Source organism: Panthera leo, chromosome A3 (assembly GCF_018350215.1).
Source record: "Panthera leo isolate Ple1 chromosome A3, P.leo_Ple1_pat1.1, whole genome shotgun sequence".
In the NCBI taxonomy this organism is placed as follows: Eukaryota; Metazoa; Chordata; class Mammalia; order Carnivora; family Felidae; genus Panthera; species Panthera leo.
In genome coordinates, this window is record NC_056681.1 from 138,809,318 (window position 1) to 138,829,512 (window position 20,195).

The following is a 20,195-nucleotide window of genomic DNA, read 5'->3' on the forward strand; positions in this document are numbered from 1 at the left end:
TCAGTGTGAGTTGCTGCGCGTGTGTCTAAGTTATGGTAGTCATTCTTTGCCTTAGTAACAATTAATATGCATAGTGAATGAAATTTAGTATTTCCTAGATGTGTTGCATATTGATTATCCTTGTGCGTATCGATTCTCAACGTAGAGGAAGAAAAATGTAGGTGGAGAAAAGGGAGTGTCTTAGGGTATAACAGAAAATAGTTATTTTTGTTCTGTTTATTTTATCCTAATGATTTGCCAGTTTCTGGTTTGTGAGAATTTTATCCATGTGATTGCAAAGGAAGGAGCAAAAAAACTGAACCCATGTCATCAGGGTTCCGCTTACACGATTTCCGATTCAGTGACATCTCACGGTGACTGGAGAAGGAGTTCCTCTGGAAGCCTGTCTTCCCGCACCTGCTTGCCTGCCACACCTGTTGTTATGTGTGGCCTGATTTCCTTAACCTCATAGTTACGGTTGCACTTTGGGTGAGGTCACGACCAGTAGAGCACATTTTCCTGCGCCAGACGTCAAACCTACTCGGGCGTATTCTCGGCTGTTCCGTTTAGGAGCTGCGTGGTGTGGGGCAGATAATCTTCCTGGGTGTTAGTTAGTGGTTAGTCCGTGAGTTAGTGGCCCACCCCAGGGACCTCACAGAGCTGTTGTGAGAATTGGCTGACAGCTCTAGAGAGTTGGACAGACATTTGATCGTTGGCATTCATTCTCACCGAGCCTGAAAACACCTGTTGTCAGAAACCAGGGCTGAGCCATGCTCTTCAGCTGGCCCACAAGGAAGCAAGAATACAGAAGAAAAACTTCAATATTACGTCTTTAAGAAGGGAGAAAAAAGCAAAAGAAAGGCAGTCTTTCACCACAATTTACCAAGAAAAGCATCGGTGACTCCATGTTTTCCTTACACTAGATTCATCTGACAGACTTTTAAAACATCAAAGAAAGTGCCCATTAAGGATGAGGCAGGTCAGTTTTCTTGATGGGATAGAGCTGAGAAGAGCCTTCCCTGGACCTCTGCACCACAGAGCAACTGTAGTCTGTGGTCCCTACAAGAGCGTCCTCCCTGGGACTTGCTGCAGGTGCAGAGAATTGAGTCATTGCTCTTGAAGAATAACCATGAAACGAGCCTATTGTGAGGAGAAGCATAACGTGTGGGAGGAAGGGGCAGGACCATGGAAATGCCAAACAGGAAAAAAGAGTAGGACCTTTCTCTCCAGTGTTTGGATATCATGACTTAGGTCCCACCACCTGTGATCAAAAACACTCAACACACATTGATTTAGTTGCCTGCATTCTTCCAGACACTGGCTAGTTGTTATCTGTCTTTCTGTCTATCTGTCTATCCACCCATCCACCCATCCATCCGTTTGTTCATCCATCCATCCATCCATCCGTCTGTTCATCCATCCATCCATCCATCCATTCGTCTATCCATCCATCCATCCATCCACATTCATCCACTCATCTGTCTATCATGTATCATCTATCTATCTCTTCTTTCCCTCTGGATGTCAAGTTTCAAGGAAGAGCTTGAGAACAAATGGAAGGCAGTGAAACACACACTCATGCAGACAATGAAGGAAGGAATCCATTCTGGAGGAATTAGCATGAGCTTTATTGAAGTGGCAAACCTTACACTTGATCATGAGCTTGAGTACAAGTTATACAAAGACAGAAGCCCCATGGGCTGGTAGGAATGGCCAGTGGCCTGGCAAGGTGCCTGAAAGTAGGAACAGGCAACTGTGGACAGGGCGACGAGATGGCTGTGTATCACCCACTGTGCCAAGGAGCTTGGGGTTCTCTCTCATAAGGCTTGAAAGTCTATGTGCAGGGCATTCAAGGAGGGAAAGTGGGAAAGAACGTGGGGCTCCTGCACATGTGTGTCGGCCCTGCCCTCTCCCATGGGCACCAGGCTGGCATCTCCCCTTAAGTGTTTGTTACCATGAGCTGAGAATGGCTCTAATATGTTTACATTGTTGGAGGGAAAGGAAGAATTTGTGACATCTAAAAATCATGTGACATTCAAATTTCGGCGTTCATAGGTAAAGCTGTACGGCCCCCCGGCCACCCTCATCTGTTTGGCCCGTGACCACTTTCGCACAACGGCAGAGCTGAGTGCTTCTGCCGGAGACCACGGGGCCCACGACACCTAGACTACTGTCCGGTGTTTTACAGGAACAGCTGCCAACCCCAGGCTAAGACATCTCCACTCTTGTCTCTGGGCAACTTATCACGGCCCCAAGCTCTGTCCAAACCCATAGTCGCCAGAGCCCCCGTGGGCTCCCACCACGAGCCTCCCTTTGTATTGCTGCCAACTCCCAAGTCCTCCAAGCTAAGCGCTTAGCGATCAACTGGACTTTCTCTTTGCTCCTCAGACTCAGTACCACCCCAATGTGCTCAACCTCCCGCCTTCCACCCTGCCTGGGCCCCCCGGCTGGCGGAGCTGCTTGGATGGCCGTCTGGGGTGAATCCTCAGGAGCCAGACCCTCCAGGCCTCCTCGCTGCTGCCCCCAGCCAGCTCTCCCCGGAAGGCCCCCGTCCTGCCCGCGCCTGGCCGCGGGCTCCCCCAGGGCCAGTCGCTCCCAGGGCCTCTCCTGCTCTCAGCGCTCTGACTCGACCCGGCCGGCACTAATCAGCCCTCCTCCTAACTTCACGAGGTCACTTGCGCAGAACCGGACAACTGTCCTCGGCCCACATGCAGCTCTGGGCCCCACACGTGGCAGTTCGGGGTAAACAGCTGATCTTCCCACTGGACCGGAAGCGCCCGTGCCGATTCAAACCTCACAGTGCCGGGGCCGGCCAGGCAGACCGGGGCCATGCAGAGAACACCACCTGACTGCATGGGTGAGCGGGAAAATGGAGAGTCCCAACGGGGATCCGATGCTTTAAGTAACGTGAGCGAACGACGGGCAGACCTCCTCTAGCGGGTTCTCGCCAAAAAGCTCCTTTCCCACGTATCCTCTGCGTCTGTCTCCATGTGCTCAAGACGATGCTGACTTACGTCGACACTGTGAGAGTCAGCGCCGTGAATCAGGGTGTGCGGATGCCTGAACGCAACCAGGCTGCCGGCTGCCGGCTCTCAGCCGCGGGTGAAGCCTCAGGAGGCGAACGTCTGGACTATGCTCTTTATGTCTGGTTTTCGTAAGGATGCATCGGTCTGTTCCTTTACGTCAATACATCAGAAGGTGGGCATTCCTGGAGGAAGGAGGCACGCACTTAGCACAGGGTCACCAGAAGGCTCTGGTTGGAAGCTGGTTGCTTTTACTTTCCAACTTGTCACATTTAGTCAGTAGAAATCCCACGGAGTCTTTCTTTGTCCCGCCAGAGAGGGCAGAATCCTTGAAGAGGGGTCTCAACGCGGGGTGGGGCCTGGCTGGCTGCCGCGGTTGCCGCGCGTGGTGATGGCAGTCTCGTGGGAAAGTGTGCACCCCATAACCTCCAGTGACAGGCCGACACGCGGAGGGACACTGACAGATTCTGTCTGCTGACTGACTGGGAAGGGGAGCGCATTTGGTCGTGGTCAGCGGTCAGTGTCGCCGGCTTTGCGAGCATCCTACGAGTAGGAGCCACGTTACCCGGAAGACTTGAAGTCCACACTCTTGTTTTCGTTTTGAATGAAAGGAGGAAGGAGGGGTCACGCTTAGTAGGAGGCCGCACATGACGTGGATGCCTGTCCCAGGACTTCTCCTGCGTCAGGCCCATCGGCAGGTGGCCCCCAGGTCAGTCACGGCTAGGATTCTGCCCCGACCCCAGAATTCAAGATTCCAACGTTTGCTGCGGTACACGCACTTTCCCAAAAGTTTGCTGCCATTTGCCGTATGAACACGTGTCCTGCTTACTTTCTTTTAGAAATTGAAATTTGCTCCTTTCACCACGAAGTGGCCTTTTCTCTCACGTACGTGCACCACATTTCTTTCCTGAGCCAGCGGTTAACCCTCGCTAGGGACAGGAACCCTGATAAATACTATTTCATTTTTCCTACAATTTTTATATCCTTATTTTTATTTATTTTTGAGACAGCGTGAGCAGAGGGGCAGAGAGAGAGGGAGTCCCAAGCAGGCTCCACCCTGAAAACAGCAAGCCCGACCGGGGCTCCGACTCAGGTGCCGTGAGATCATGACCTGAGCCGAAGTCGGCTGCTCAACCGACCGAGCCCCCAGGCGCCCTGATAGGCCTGTTTTTGTGTCAAAATTGTAAATGGTGTAAAGCCACGACTTCAGCCCAGGCAGAGCGCACCCCAAGCTGCTGTGTCACGTGGTTCCCTGTGCCCGAGGCTCAGGTCTGGCACGGGGGGCTGTCTCTCCAGGGAGGGTCTCTGTCGGCTGCCCCTGCATTGCTGCCTCAGCCCCCCAGGCCACTGGCACCCACGGTGTCATCTTCTGCTTAGACAAGCTGCCTTCGCAGAAGAAAGAGGAAGGAAGGTCACATCGCAGACACGCCAACGGGTGTGTGACGAGTCCTCGAGGAGAGAGAGCTGGCCCGCTCTCGTGCCGGGTCCGAGTGTGTGCAGTCACCCTCTGGTCCACGCAAGGGGACTTCAAACGGCCACCTGCCCGTGCAGCGGCTCTGTGACTCGCAGTGGGGGCCGTGGAGGGGCCTGGTGGCCCTCCGCACCCCAGGGCCCGCGTGCTCTCTGCCAGCATCGCTGTGCGACCCGGGGCCGAGATGAAAGAGGCCTTCGGTCCAAAGTTGCAAGTTCTCAACCGTGAGGCCTTCTTTATTCTGCCACTTGTATCCGAATGAGGTGTTCTGGGCACCCTCGTGCCATTGCTCACGATGACCGACCGCGTCGGTGAGGGAGGGGGGGTCCGTTGGTCACATCGCCGGGTGTGCCCCTCCCTCCGGGAGGAAAGCGCTGCGCGTGTCCTCCGCGGAGAGCGGCTCCAGGTACGGACCGCTGCTGCCAGCCCTGGACACGCCGGGAGAGCCGGCCGAGTCGCAAGTCGCTTTGGAAAGGACGCGAAAACGTGCGGGTGGGTCGGGAAAGAGCCGCTCGAGGACGGAGCGAGGGACCCCGTGAGGGAGAGGACCGTGGGCATCTCCCGCGCCCCCAGCTTCGCCCTGGGTGACCCCTCACCGCCCAGGACCCCAGGGGAGATCTGGCAGCCTGCAGGTGGACAGACAGCCTGTGGCCTGCCGCCCCTGGCAATGGCCACAGGGCCCGGACGAATAACCCACAAACGTTTTCCCACCCGCGTGCCAGAGATTCCGAACGAACAAAAGCAACACTTGCTCCCAAGTGGCTGAGCCGTGGGTGGCGCGGGTTGTTCACCAGGGCATCCTGGGAGCCAGGCTCCCCGCGGGTGACAGGAGGCCGTCGCGACGAGGAGGAGGGCCGGTGTGGGGCGTGCACGTGGCCGCCCTGCCCTGCTCACCTTGGGCTCAGCCCACAGCCTGTGCCATCGTCTGTCCCTTGACATTGCTGGTTCCTCCGTGTGGCTCTTTATTAGAATCACAGGACCAGGCTTTTCCTGAGGAAAGGGGTGTTTGGTCCCCTGAGGAAAGGGGTGTTTGGGCCACCCCCCAAAGCACACAGGCCCCCACCAGGCTGTGTGGTTGCACACAAGACAGCGAGCCCCAGGTGGCCACTGAGGCCCCTCCCGGCCGGAAGGAGCGGCCAGTCTCTGGAGCCATGAGGTCTGTGGGGTCCCCGTGGCCCCCCTGAGCCCATGGGCAGTCATGACCGGGACACCCCTCCCCCAGGCTGGAGCAGGCCGGCACGCTGGTCATGCCCTGACATCAGGGGACCCAATCCTAAACAGGTGTGCGCCTCTAAATGGATTGGGTGGTGGCCACCGCAGCCACGTGTGGCCTGCCAGAGAGACGCCTGCGTCTCCCCTGCCGCCCCCCAACCCCCACACCCGGCTCTGTCCCCGCCAACTTCCCAGGGTCACGGGGGAAAGGCCAGATGGGCTTTTCTCCACCGATCAGCCCCCTCCCCCGCCGCTGGCGCGGGTGTGCCCCGGGCCGGCGGGAGGGCAGCGGTGCGGGTGGCGGGGCGCGGGGCCCCGCTCTGCCGTCGCCCCGTCGGCGGGGACCCGAGTCACCCCTGTCCCCGTGTCTCCCCAGCGAAGCGGTACTGCAAGAACGCCAGCCCCAGCAGCAGCACCACCAGCAGCTACGCGCCCAGCAGCAGCAGCAACCTGAGCTGCGGGGGCGGAAGCAGCGCCAGCAGCACGTGCAGCAAGAGCAGCTTCGACTACGCGCACGACATGGAGGCGGCGCACATGGCCGCCACGGCCATCCTCAACCTGTCCACGCGCTGCCGAGAGATGCCGCAGAACCTGTCCACCAAGCCGCAGGACCTGTGCGCCGCGCGGGTACGCGACCCCCTCCCCCCCGCCCCGCCGGGTGCCCGCTGCCGGGCCGTGCGCGCCCCCTGGAGCCCGCGCCCCCGGCGCTCCTACCCCAGCAGATCCCGCCACAAAGCGCGCGTCCCGGCGCCGCGCCCCCTGGAGCCCGCGCCCCCGGTGCTACCTCCCCCACAAAGCGCGCGACCTAGCGGAGCCCCAAGCGTGGCTTTGCTGGGAGCGGCTTCAATCGCACGCGTCCCAGGACGACCCGCTCTCTGACGCGGGGGGCGGGGAGGGGGGCACGCGCAGGCCTGGTAGAGTAACGTGTGCGTGGACCCTGCCCTTAGGACCCAGGGGCGTTTCTGGAAACAGGACAGCCAGTGCCCTCACGTCGGTTCAGTGGCCACAGGGACAGTAGGAAACTGAAGCGGCCACGTGCCCGGAACCCTGAACACCAGGAGGGTCGGGTGGCCCCGCTGTCAAATCAAGCACAGGACTGTCCCTTGGCTCCCAGTGGGTCACTAGTATCAGGGAAGAAAGAAAGTAGAAATCCAGTCTCCGCTGGGACTGCCACGCATCCCTGCTGGCTTTCATTAGTGCGGAGACGTCTGTTCGCAGGGTTTGTCACCTTGCTGACGTGGGGGCAGGACAGTCCCTCAGGCTGCCGCAGAGCGGAGGGTGCCACCTGGCGGGGGCCACTCCGTCACCCCTTCTCCTGTACTAGCGCAGCCGGCCATGCACCCTGAGCACTCAGACCTAAGGGGACTCCTTACGAGTGCTTGTGATGCGTATGAATGGAGACAGGCCAGTAACTTCATGTTTTGCAAATGCTTTCTTTACTTTTTTTTTTTAATGTTTATTTATTTTTGAGACAGAGAGAGACAGAGCATGAACCGGGGAGGGTCAGAGAGAGAGGGAGACACAGAATCTGAAACAGGCTCCAGGCTCTGAGCTGTCAGCACAGAGCCCGACTCGGGGCTTGAACTCACGGACCGTGAGATCATGACCTGAGCCGAAGTCGGACGCTTAACCGACTGAGCCACCCAGGCGCCCCGCTTTCTTTACTCTTAATATTTTTATTCCACGATTATGGAGAAGTGTCAGGGGCGTGCGATTTCTGTGGTGATCAGGGCTGCTAAAATTCAAGGCTAGCATGGACGGGCTTCCCTGGCAAGGAGGAAAAAAAAAAAAAGACAGTAACCCCTTCGGATTTTGTTTCACTTTATTAAACCTAAGACTGAGAGAATTAACTCCAACATTATGAAGGCTAAATTAGTAGGAGAGCTTGAAAGCTGGAGTGCTCACGGACAGGAAGAGCACAGACAGAATCCGGCTCTGTAATTTATCAAGGTAGCAGCCTGGATGGGCCGACGTCCGGGCAGCTTCCCTCCGCTGTGACGTCCAGAGGAAAGAGCTGCCAGACGCTGGGGTAGGCAGCAGCTTTCACGCCAGCCTGAAACCCGAATTTTGCTCAAGAGAGTGTAACTCTCCGGGAACAGAAGCGGAGGGTGGTTGGCGGTATTTCTCGCTCTGCCCTTCATGTGTCCTTCCTTGCCTCCCTCCTCCGGAGAGGCAAGGTCTGAAGACTTCTTCGTCTGTTTCAAAGCATCATTTAAAAAAAAAAAAAAAAAAAAAAAAAAAAAACCTTCACCCTGTACTTCTTTATTTTTTTAAGACAGTTGTCTAAATTTCGGGCTTGCTGAAACGCAGAGTAGGTCAGACTGGAATCACTAGACTAGAGGTCATTTGAGCTGTGATTGCACACCTCCCTCCCTTAAGGTGGAAAGGCTGTTCATCGCAGCATTTCTTATTGGAAAGTAAATTCTGGCTCCTTCTCCCTCGCCCTCCATGCCCCTGACTGGTCTGGTCTCCTCCTCTCCCGGTCTTGAAGTATTTGCATCAGTGAAACTGAAGGAGAATTTTTAAGCGTAAACACACATCTATCCCTGATCTCTTAAACGGTATTTGAGCTGGAATAGAGTGGAGATTAGGCATGATTGTCTTCCGACCAGGCTTATTTCTAAAAGCAGAGGGGAACTGCAGAAAAGAGAAGATAAAGAGAAGCGGTGAGTGGTAGACAAATAAATAAGAGCTAGATGGACAGGTCGCAGGTCACCAACAGGTGAATAGATGCACGCACCTGCCATCCAATGTCGCGGCTAAGTGCGGGACAGCAGACATGTCCCCAGGGCACCGCTTCGCTCACCTCGGGAGCCCATGCGCGGGAGACCCCAGGAGGAATCCGCGTCTGGATTCTGCACTGGCCGAAGGCAGGGCTGTGGCTGGCAGTGGAGCCGCACGGTCACCATGTCTCTCTGTCCGGCAGAACCCCGACATGGAGGTGGATGAGAACGGGACTCTGGACCTCAGCATGAACAAGCCACGGCCGCGGGAGAGCTGCTGCCCGGTCCTGACGCCCCTGGAGCCCATGTCCCCCCAGCAGCAGGCGGTGATGGGTGGCCGGTGTTTCCAGCTGGGCGAGGACGACTGCTGGGAGCTGCCCGTGGACTACACCAAGATGAAGCCCCGCAGGGCGGACGGGGGCGACACCAGCGAGGCCCCTGTACGTCCCCCCCACCTGCCGGCCGGCTCGGGGCGCGGGGTCGGGCGTCGGCGGGCACCCGCGGGATGACCTCAGCTGACTAGGGCTGACCACGCGCTTCGTGGACCAGGGAGAGATTTGTCACTGACACCGATTCGGTGAAACAAACCCCGGGGTCTTCTTGAGCGTGAATTTTATTTTCCAACAAGTGCATTTAGTTACAAACGATTTCTCTAAGAAAAGACGTCAACAGCCAGCCCGTCCCTTTTTCTGGGTGACATGTTGCTATGATGCATGGTTTTCCCTGCAGATAGAGAATCCTAAGGAGAGTGTTAAGTACCTAAATGGTTAATTGTGTGCTGTTAATTAGCTAGCTCTTTGACGCGAAGGCTCGTGCCTATTCCCAGAGAAACCTAAAATATTCAGAAGAGTATATTCCAGCCCTGAGAAGTCGCTTTAGTATAATCGCCTGAATCTTCCCTGACTGCAGTATTGCTAAGACAGCTATGTCAGGAACATACTTTTGAAGTACGGTGACCGGAAATTGTAGCTTTCCTGTGGAGACTTTCCTAAGCCAAATGGCACAAAGTGCAGAAGCAGGTACCAGTAATTTATATGGAATGTATTTTCAGCATCCCCAGACCCCAAAAATAACCTCTCAGGCTTTTCTCAACCCGAGGACACACTTTGCGAAAGGGAAATGGCCTGAAACGAAGCCCAGGTGCTCACCGCACAGGCACAGGTCGGGGCCCTGGAGCCGGGCGCCGAGACGCTGCTGAGTGGGCCCTCGGGGGCGGGAGCGTGCCCGGGTGCGAGCCGCCGCTCGACGGCTCTCCGCAAAACCAACACCGAGCGCTATTGCGTTTCTCGCCTCTTTTCCTAGAAGCACGAATCCTCTTTGGTTTCTTTCTGTTAGCAGAAGCAGGTACTAATGCGGGTCTTTCATGAGAGCAAAGTGGTGTGACGCGCGCTTTCGCCAAGTGGGGGAGACCTGTAGTCACAACGTGCACACTCAAGTTCCCCAAGTCGTGAACATAGCCTTGAAGCTGAGAAAAGAAGCGAAGAAGAGGTTGTTCTTTATTGTCCCGGCTTTTTCTCCAGGGTTCAGTCCTGAAAATTGTGGCGTCTTCTTTAGCCACTGGAAAATGAAAATCCTTTTTGAATACAAGAGGGAGACCACCATCAAAGCAATAGCTTCTTAGGGAAACAAGGAAGTGCAGAAAAAAAGGGAACATTAGCTATTTGTAAGAATTGGCAGAAAAGGCACCCGGCTATAAGGCCATTTCATCTCAAAGCCTATCGTCTTTATTCTTCAAAAATGACTAAATTTGATTAAATTGAAGCCACGCATTGCCAAAGAATAGAGTCTGAGTGGCAAAAGCTAAATTCCAAAGTATTCTTTTCTCTCCTACGGTGTTAAATCATCACCACCAAATAAGGCGTGATGGTTGAGTCTCCGAATTTATTTTAATTAAAATTAAGCCCTCCTAAACCGACAGAAGTGTTTTCATCATACAGACCGTCCCAGAAGGAAAAAGTACTCGCGAGCATTCACAAGACACGTTTGCTGAGTACTGCCATCTATAGGCATTTCTTAGTTAGCGCAAGGGGACCCGCTTACCCAGGAGGAGACGCTTTCTGTTGAAAAAGAAAATGTTGCATAAGAGTAACTGAGAACTACAACCTTAATCTCAGTTGGTCTTCCCTCGCCTTGGGACTTAACGCACACGCGCAGAATGCTCACCGATGGTCGGAATAACTCTCGTTCTAGAACACGTGTAGGGTCAGTGTTTAAGCTTAGCAGGTCAGTGTCGGACGCGGGTGCCGGACAGCAACAGGTGCTTGCTGGGCATCGAGTGAGAAAGGCCAACGAAGAAACAGGGTCTCTGGTTTCCGAACCATGTGTCTGTCCCTCTTATTAGTACCCCAACAGAAATATCGAGTGAGGCCCTGCCCCCCGACAGGTGACCGTGAATTTAGAAGTTCAGAGCGGTAGGTGAGCGGCTACGGTCCGCTCCGAAAGCGATAGTCTTTGAACAGAGCCCCGCTCCGCGCTTGCGGCAGGGGCCTCATCCGGACAAAGGCGTGGAATACCTTTAAAGGGACAGCGGTGGGAGGGGAGGAAAACGCAGAGGCGGCCGGCGCCCCGGCGGGACGCGTCTGCGGTCGGTCTGTCACACTGTGGTCTGTGCGGCCCTGAAGCTGTGTTTTGCCCGCAGCCGGAAGACTTGGACCCATTCCAGGAGGCTCTGGAGGAGAGAAGGTACCCGGGAGAGGTGACCATCCCCAGCCCCAAGCCCAAGTACCCCCAGTGCAAGGAGAGCAAAAAGGACTTAATAACGTAAGCATAACTCCAGGCGAGATGCCTGCTCTTCTCGACTGTCCCTTTCTTTGGCTTATTTTTAAAAACCGATCTGTACATGCCTTGCCGTTTGAGCATGCGACGTTCGCAGCATATAAATGTCTCAAACTGCCAGTTCAGGGGAGCGAGAAGCCGCGTGGCTTGCTTGTTCCCAGGACGCTCTGTGTGATGGAGACGCCTTCTACCATTTGGTCCGTGCCGTTTTTGCAGCTTCCCTCAGGGCGCTTAACCCCCTCACAGACATTGCAGCTAAACTGGAAACAATGAAACTTTCTTAAAGTTTTTTTTTTTTTTTAAACCTACTTACTATTTTGGCTGTTTTTGTTTTTGTTTGGTGGCAGATGTCCAACACCAAGGTGTGATGGGAGTGGTCATGTGACTGGTAATTACGCCTCACATAGAAGGTGTGACTTCATTTTTTCTCATGGTGGATTCTGTCTTTTCAATTTATTGTTTTCAGCTTACCTCAACAATGCTGTCAAAGTAAAAACGTCGAATTACGTGTCAACCCTCTAAGTGCTCTATGTTGACCTATAAAATCGTGCTTGATTTATGTGTTGTATAGTGTCTTTTACATTCGGATAAACCGCCTCGATTTGGAAAATTCTTTACAAACATTTAAACCAAAGAGCGCAAACATTTCGTATTCTTTTTCAAAAATCGTTTATTAACAGACCTGTTTGCTTCAATGAAGACGTAAACATGCCAAGTTAATTATACCAAAAAAAAAAAAAATTCAATATACAGCACTTGCCCCATCGCTTTTCTGCATTAAACTTTTTAGTTTCAACTTTATGTTGTGTTTGTCCGGGAGCGTAAGCTGGCGGGAGCCGCTACTCACCTGACTCTCTGGCCTGTCTTACAGTCTGTCCGGCTGCCCCCTCGCTGACAAAAGCATTCGAAGCATGCTGGCTACCAGCTCACAAGAACTCAAGTAAGATTTAACGAAAATCATTCTTTTAAAAATCTCTGCACCTAGTAGTAACGAAATGGGTGTGTCACATGTAAAGGAAAGTGTCTTTAAGAAAATCACCTGCGCCCGCAGTGCCTGGACAGCACACACGACCGGGTCCTCGGGATTTCGGTCACCTTTCCGGACAGTCTCTCTGCCTCTTGCTTCTCATTTGTCTCTAGCTCTCTCATGCCATAGCCTTTCTGTCCTGAATTTTCTCAGGCATAAGTAGTTTCTCTCCTGATACACACGCACACGGAAAGGAAGTTTGACAGAGGTACTCAAGCTTTTAGGAAATGATTATAACCTAAAAGATGAAAAACTGGTTTTTTAGCAGTCGCTAGTTAATACGATCATTTAAAATATGGGCATTTAAATAGCACTGATGACAAGGACTCACACGACAGTAGCCAATTCCCTAGGCATGCTGTGGTCATAGTTCCAAAGACTCTAGGACAGCGTCACCTCACCGATGGGTCCAGCCAGGAGCTCGCCAGCACTCAGGCACACACCCCTCCAGCCGCTCGCTCTCCCTCTTCCCTGTGCCTGTAACTCTTTCTATACTTTAAGCATAAATCTGATCGCTTACATTTATTTCCCCAGACTAAGGTTTCTCTTCTTTGAAAATGCAGAACCACATTCAGTTCCGACACAAGTTTTGGAAGGAGTCAGTACAAGTCATAGAGAGTGCGTGGAAGTCTCCGGCGCTCTGATCGGAGGAGACACGATTCCTTCTCCAAGGATCCCACCCCACACCTGTCCCACTGTGCTACACCAGGCCTGTCTCAGAGTGTAGGGCTCTGTTTCACATCGTGTCATTTTTTGCAGGATCCCTGTCCAAGGCCCTAGCGCCATAGATCACCTGCTCATGTTCAGTGACCTCCTGAACTAGCCCTTCCGTCACGAGACTCTTGGCGTTTTCTTCATGGCATGTAAACACCCGGAGGGCATCCTCTTACTTAACGGCTTTAAAGTCTAGTGTCGTCCACGCAGTGCCTAATGGACAAATAGCTTTTAGAACCTCAGAACGGACAGGTGCAAGAACACCTCAACCCACTTTGTTAAGACATCCTTTCTCACAGCTTAAAGCCTTATTTCCCTCATGATCAAAACGTGACTAACTGCACATGGAACGTGGCCAACACATCAGACCATGGCACCTTTCCTTTGAATTTCTTGATGAGGAATGCTTTGCAAAAGTCTGCCATACGTACACGCAGTTCCAGCAGGCCAGCCGTAAACAAGAAATAGCCCTTGCACAGCTTGTATCTAGGACTGCTTCTAAGTGGTTAGCGTCTCAACACCCCCAGAGGCCAGAGTAGTTTTCTGAGGGACCTAGGTGTTGTGGGTGTTCGTCCCTTGACTTTGGGCTCGGTTTACGCTGCCCCGAAGCTCCGAGCATAGCCGCCACTTCTCTGGCTTCCGTCCGCACTGTCTTCTTCTCTTCCGTCTCGGAAGGTGGGTGAGGGTCCTCGCCATCCGCGTCTTCAGAGGCAGGCGGTCCGCCCTCCTCGTCCTCCAGGGCAGTGTTGGAGTGGTCCGTTCCCTCCATGCTGCCTGTTCCTGGATGAGAACTGATCTTCAGGGAGTGATGGCCTTTTCCTAATTGTGGTTCATCTGAAAGCCACGCTCGTTTGTCAGCGTGTCTTTGCAACAACTAAATGCCATTTTGAGCGATCCTTTCTGGGAAATCTAAACTTGACCAGTTTTCTAAAATGGCCCGTTTTTATTGGTGGATCTTCAAAACTACGGGTTCCAATTAAACGTCTGCTATAAAAACTCCAATATTTCAGCGACTGAGTTTTACTTGATGATAAGTCTTTCCCACCTGAGGAAACTATAGAATACAATATCTGTTGTCCTGTAACGTCTTATTCGATGATACCCCTCCACTCGTTACCTTTAGTCTGAGTCACGAGGGCCTTGGGGATGGCTTTTCCCTGCATAGGAGCGTAGGTTGATTCCTTAAAGATCTACAGCAGCTTTCTCTAGAACAACTCACGCACCTGCCCCCCTCAACAGATCACATACATCTTCAAATCTTCGAAAGGTTTGGTCAGTCTGTGCTGCGGCAGCTGCTTACGTGACAGAGTGAGATCACACCGTTCATTGTAGGCGCACAATTCTACTTCTTCATAAAGACCTTAGACGGGAGGTGCCAGTACCCTCCCAAAGATTCTCTAGTGTGGAACTTTCTGGAAATGTTCCTCTTGTCACACTTGACACTGAATTTTGGTTGTTGGCCATTAACAGGACGTTTCTGATCATGGAAAGATGAGTTGTGCCAGATAAACTCTTGGTCTTGGATCTTCAAGCGTCTTAAACTTCCTGAGACAACACTTTGCTCCGCTCTTACCCAGGGCAACACATTGGGGATATTCTTTAAAAGAAGTGGGTAATTTTATGTCTAATTATGTGCAATATGTAAACTGAAAATGTATTAAAATGTAACCTGTACGTGAATACCATTCGCACTCTTCAAGGGCTGCTCGCCCTGGTCCCCGGCCCGTGCAGTGTAGACAGCACAGTGTAGGGGCTCGGGAGGGAAGCAGGGGTGAGCCCAGGAAAGCCCGCGTGCCACGTGCACACACTTTTGGGCCGATGTGCCGTGTGTCACATACACATCCTGCGAACCTGCCTCACCGGCCGTGACACTCACTGGGACCCCAGGCTGAAAGCAGGGGGGAGGATAGATAGAATTGTTCAAATCAAAGAGACTTTTTGGTGAGGACTCTGCCTAACGCGAGTTCTCGTTCTGAAGGGAAGTCCCCTCTCTAAAGATTTCATGGCCAAGAGGACCCGAAGGGACCAACGGGGAAGAGCTTGGAAGCCGCCTCACATCGCTGTCCGCCTCTTTCCTGCGAAGCCGCGTCCTCCCGCCGGGAGCCGTCCGCTTCCAGATGCGCGATCACTGTAGACACGGGCGGCATGTAGGTGCCGTAGCCGTCTGAGCCTCCAATTCGAGCCAAATCAAAACCGATTTCAATCAGAGGCAATTAGCTCTAAAAACGGGCCCCCAAATTGGCTTCCATTTATACTTTGGTTGGCCAAATTTAGATACCTCTTCATTATTTGGATCTTTCTCTTAGCAGCCCCCACCCCTGCCGCTCGTGAGCGTGGTGGGAGAGAGGGTTGTGGGGGCCGCTCACCCGTCCTTCTTGATGCTGGAGCTTCTGGTTCAGCACCATGGGGTGGGGGCCCTGCGTTTTCCTGCATTTCCTGGCGTCTCTGGGCATCTGTCCTAGGTACACAGGAATTGTAACCCCTACATAGGCCACAATTTATTTAAATCAAAGAATTAAAAGTTTGAATTTTGGCCACGATACTATTTTGCTTTGCAAGCTGCTTGTTTCTAGAATGTTCTAGGGCTGGTTTTTTTAGGCAGCAGGAGGATTATTTACTGGGGTCTGATGCAGGCGGCTCGTCCTGAGGCTTCTGTTGTCCGGCATGCACTTTCTCTGGGCACCAGTTCCCGTACGTAATCCTCGGTTCTGTAATGGTTTGTCTTCACGGTTTACAAAAGGGAATGCACAGGGCTTGGTGAATCACAGCTGCCCTCCACGCGGGCCTGGCTTCTCCCACGGAGGGGCGGCCACTGCTGTGTGAGTCCAGCTTCTTGGTGGCGGCAGGGTCGGGCAGGGCTGTAGCCCCACCAGGCCCCTGGTGCGAGAGCAGAGCTCTGCCCACTGGGGTTGAGAGGAGCTCGGGAGCCCCCCCCTCCCCACCGCACCTACAAGAGCGCAGCTGATGGGTTGGCGTGTCCCCCGCCCAGGGTGCCTGACAGTTCACAGAGGGCCTCTGCACACACTGCCCCCGGAGAGAAGAGCTGGAGGGGTTCGGCCCATTTTCCGGGCGTGGACACTGAGGGATGGGTGTTTTGGTGGCTAGGCCTGGACCCACGGGCTGTAGGGGGCAGGGACAGCGCTCAGACCGAGTGGGTTTTGCACACGGCGCTGGCCCTCCTCAGATCAGGGGCAATTTAGTGGGAGTGCACGGCTCAGTCCCACCGGCAGCCCCACACGCACAGCAGCCACTCCCCCCAGCCCCCCAGGGCTGCGCTGGAGACCAGCCAGGACTGCTGACCTGTACACACGCAGCACACACAGCTGGGGATGTGTCCCGGGCACACACACCCCTAGCTCGGGTTCTGTCTGGGGCACGTGCCCACCGCTCCCCCTGCAGAACATACCTCAGGCCTCAGGGTGCGACAACTGTACAAGGTCTAGAACGTCCGCTCCCCAGAGGGTTCTGAAAATACCCTAAGACACACGCTTGGCTGCACGTAGATTTTTTATTTTATCTTAAGTAGGACTGATTTAAAATAAGTTAAATTTAAGAATTATAGGTAAGCATATTATAGCAAACCGAAAATGATAATGTTTGAGGATGACTCCAGGCATACACAAGCACACACACACAGATGAATACACAGACAGGTGAGCACACACGGATGTACACACAGATGTACACAGATGAACACACAGGTGAACACACATGAGTGAACACACAGGTGTACACATGGATGAACATAGGTGAACACACGGACGTATAAGCGGATGTACACATGGATGAACACAGATAAGCACAGACAGGTGAACACACACATGATGAACACATAGATGTACACGCAGATATGCACACAGATGAACACACACGGATGAGCACACGTGGGTAAACACACATGGATGTACACACGGATGTACACAGATGAACACATAGACGGGTCAACACACACGGGCGAACACTCAGATGTACACATGGATGAACATAGGTGAACACACAGACGTATATGCAGATGTACACACGGATGAACACAGATGAGCACACAGACAGGTGGACATACATGGATGAACACACAGATGTACACATGCATGTACACACAGATGAGCAGACACAGATGAGCACACGGTGAACACACATGGATGTACACACGATGCATGCACGGATGAACACACAGACAGGTGAACACACACATGATGAACACACAGATGTACACACGGATATGCACACCGATGAACACACATGGATGAGCACACACACGGGTGAGCACACACGGGTGAGCACACACATAACTGAGCCTGCACGGGTGAGCACGCACACGGATGAGCACACACAGGTGAGCACACACATGATGAACACACAGATGTACACGTTGATATGCACACAGGTGAACACACACGGGTGAGCACACACACAGATGAACGCACACAGGTGAGCACACACACATAACAGGTAAAGCAAAGCTGTGTGCTCCTCAGCTCACGGCTCATGGAGATTCTCGATTACGGGGAGGACAACCAGAGTAGCCTCCACTCTCCCGGGAGCACGGACGCTGCCACGGTCAGCACCACGGGAGGGGGCTCGCTGCCCCGCGTCCTGGGCTCAGTCTCTGCGAGGGAGCCCCCTCCCCACTTCCTTCTCCTGGTGGTCAACGTTACGCCCAGACTGTGCAGTGGGCATCCCAGGTGTTTGGACGTGGGCGTACATCTCGTTAACCTCACCGGAGGTCATCCACACACACACCAACCAAAACAAAACCGGAAGCAAACTTCAGTGTCCCATTCCCTTTAGGAAGTGACCTGTGCTTTCCAGAAGCACACCCGGGGCTCTCCGGCAACATCTGGGATGCAGTTCGGGTGTTTGCGTGGGCCTCACTGTCGTTCGGACTTGGTGCCTCAGTGTCCTCCCCTGTGAAATGGGACCGTGCTGGGAGCAGGCACGTAGAGGACGCTCAGTAAACATTATTATCAATGCACAAAAATCACATAGCTCTTTTTAAAATTTGGATTTTGTGAAAATATTAACCAGAATTGAAAGGAGGAGAATGTACAAGTTAATTGAACATTTACTGAATGACTTTGTATCATGAGAACTTTAAGTCACCCCGTAGTCAGTGAGCCTCTAGGTGTGGAGGACATCACGTGTCCTCAAATTCAAACAGGAAAGCCCCTGCTGGTGACACTGGGCAGGAGGTCCGGGGAGCCCCTCTGGAGCCTGTAGGTACGCGCGCATCACTCAAAGCACATGCCCAGGCTGTCCCCGCGCTCGCCTCTGGCTCACAGCCCGCAGCCCTGCGGAGGGGGGCAGTCTGGACCCTCCAGAGACTTCTGGATGGGAGCACACACCACAGCATGTCCACGAGCCAGGAGCCACACTGCTTCATTCACTTATTTATTTAAACACCTGTAATCGGTAGTCGGAGGACAGACGCAGTGTCTGCCCTCAAGGAACTCGCAGTCAGACGTTGTAGACAGACCTCGCTTCTGGATTAATCACTTCTCTTTATAAATACGCAGCATACTTGGTGCACCAGACAAAGGAAACATTATTTTCCTTGCGATTTCAAATATTACAGTTTTACAGGTATTCTATATATGCGTACACGTTTACATAGAAGATATGTCATTAATGTATTCACACACGTGTGTGTGTGTGAACCTATAGGTTTTGTCGTCCGCGGTTTCAGGCCAGGATTCAGAGGTAGGCACGCTTCCTGTCACAGAGCACATCAAATTGTCGTTGGGTCTGCTTCATATGCTACGTCTAGTTGACTCTGGCCTCTCGCAATTACCGGGGGTTTGGTCTCATATTCCTGTCATGCCTGGCCCCGCTGGGGTGATTCTCAGCGTGGACCTCCCTTCAACATCACGGGAGCCCCACATTGGCGCCGAGTAGGGCGAGAGGCCAGCCTCCTTGGGAAAGACGTCTGGCCAGTAAGGACCGGGTTCATCGGCCTTTAATTATAAATTTGAGGTTTTATTTCAGTAAACACTTCACTAATTTACAGTTCCCTGGAGCAAAATGAACAAAATTGGAAACACAGTAGATGTTCCTTCTGGGAAATTATTGACAAGGATTTTGGAGGACACTTTTTCCTGACAATTCCAGGAGAGAGAACCATTCTCTGTGGTTTCTTTCTTGATTAGAAAGACGGACCCCGAAGGGCTGAAGGGTCTGCAGGTGGACCCAGGAGCAGAACGGCTCACAACCCCACCTGCCCAGGTCTTTATCCCAGAACACGACCTGTGATCTCCCGGGAGTGACCGTTCAGGGGAAATCCCACCCGCCTTCCTACGGGGGGTGCAGTTCTGCCGCTGCATGTTTACAGAGAGAGCTACAACCCTGGCCCTGGTGACTGCCATTTGGTTCTCCGCATGGCCAAAGTCTCCAGGCTCCACAGGTGCTCAACAGTGTCCTCTCCCCGCAGTTAGGAAATAGCGGTATGTGGTCGGCCTTCCAGTAGAGTCCTTGAAGATTGTAATAGCGTAAAGACGTGAGAAACCCCAGTCTCGCCTGATTTTCTTTTTAAGAAAAAAACTTTCAGTGCAAATAGTTTCTAATAACCAAAACGAAAATGTAATTCGGCTTTGTGAGATGAGTCTTTCAGGGCCGTCCAACAGAAGTCTTGGGGAGTTGGAAATGTTCTAGATCTGCTCCGTCCAGTACGGCAGCCGCAGCCACACGCGCCTCCTGGGCGCCGCACCGCGCCCTGGCCGCCAGGGGAATGCACTTTCCAGGGTGTCCATTTTGTCAAAGCTGATTTAAAAGTCACAGCTATCAAGCGGATGTCCATATAGGACAGTGCCACTGAGAACCCCAGACTCGGTTTGCACTGTTCTTTAAAGATATTTTTTACCATACTCTAATAAACATTCAGGAATATTTTATTCCTACAACTGAAAAGCTTAGGACTCTTTTTAGCATCTGGGTACTCAACATTTTTTAGTACTAGGCCATAGACAAATGGAGGAAGGTCTTTTTATTTTTACATACTGGCCTCTTTTTTTAATTTAATGCCATTTGTAGACAGATTAGAATTAAATATGATATAAATTTCACAGTGTAACTTTTCAGACTCGAACACCTGCATGTTGCCTGGACCTCACTGTTGTGGACCATGAGAGCAGCATTCATTAGAAGTTAGGAGAAAGTCTGTTATGTTATTTAAAAATATATTCCACTTTATTACTTTCAAACTTGTACAGAAATTCAAATTTCATTAAGCAGATGTTATCAAAGAGAGATCCTTAGGCCACCTTCTTCAGTGACTAAAT

The 20,195-nt window shown here is 52.8% G+C and overlaps 1 protein-coding gene across 4 annotated transcripts in view; it reads left to right on the forward strand.

Annotated features, from left to right (window-relative positions):
• Positions 1 to 20,195, forward strand: part of MYT1L (myelin transcription factor 1 like) — a 142,793-nt gene that overhangs the window by 66,021 nt on the left and 56,577 nt on the right. For all 4 annotated transcript variants that reach the window (XM_042933785.1, XM_042933787.1, XM_042933786.1 and 1 more), the window contains exons 10-13: positions 6,062 to 6,312; positions 8,612 to 8,848; positions 11,047 to 11,168; positions 12,055 to 12,123. In XM_042933785.1, the coding sequence (XP_042789719.1) occupies positions 6,062 to 6,312; positions 8,612 to 8,848; positions 11,047 to 11,168; positions 12,055 to 12,123 (679 nt within the window). The remainder of the gene's footprint in view (positions 1 to 6,061; positions 6,313 to 8,611; positions 8,849 to 11,046; positions 11,169 to 12,054; positions 12,124 to 20,195) is intronic.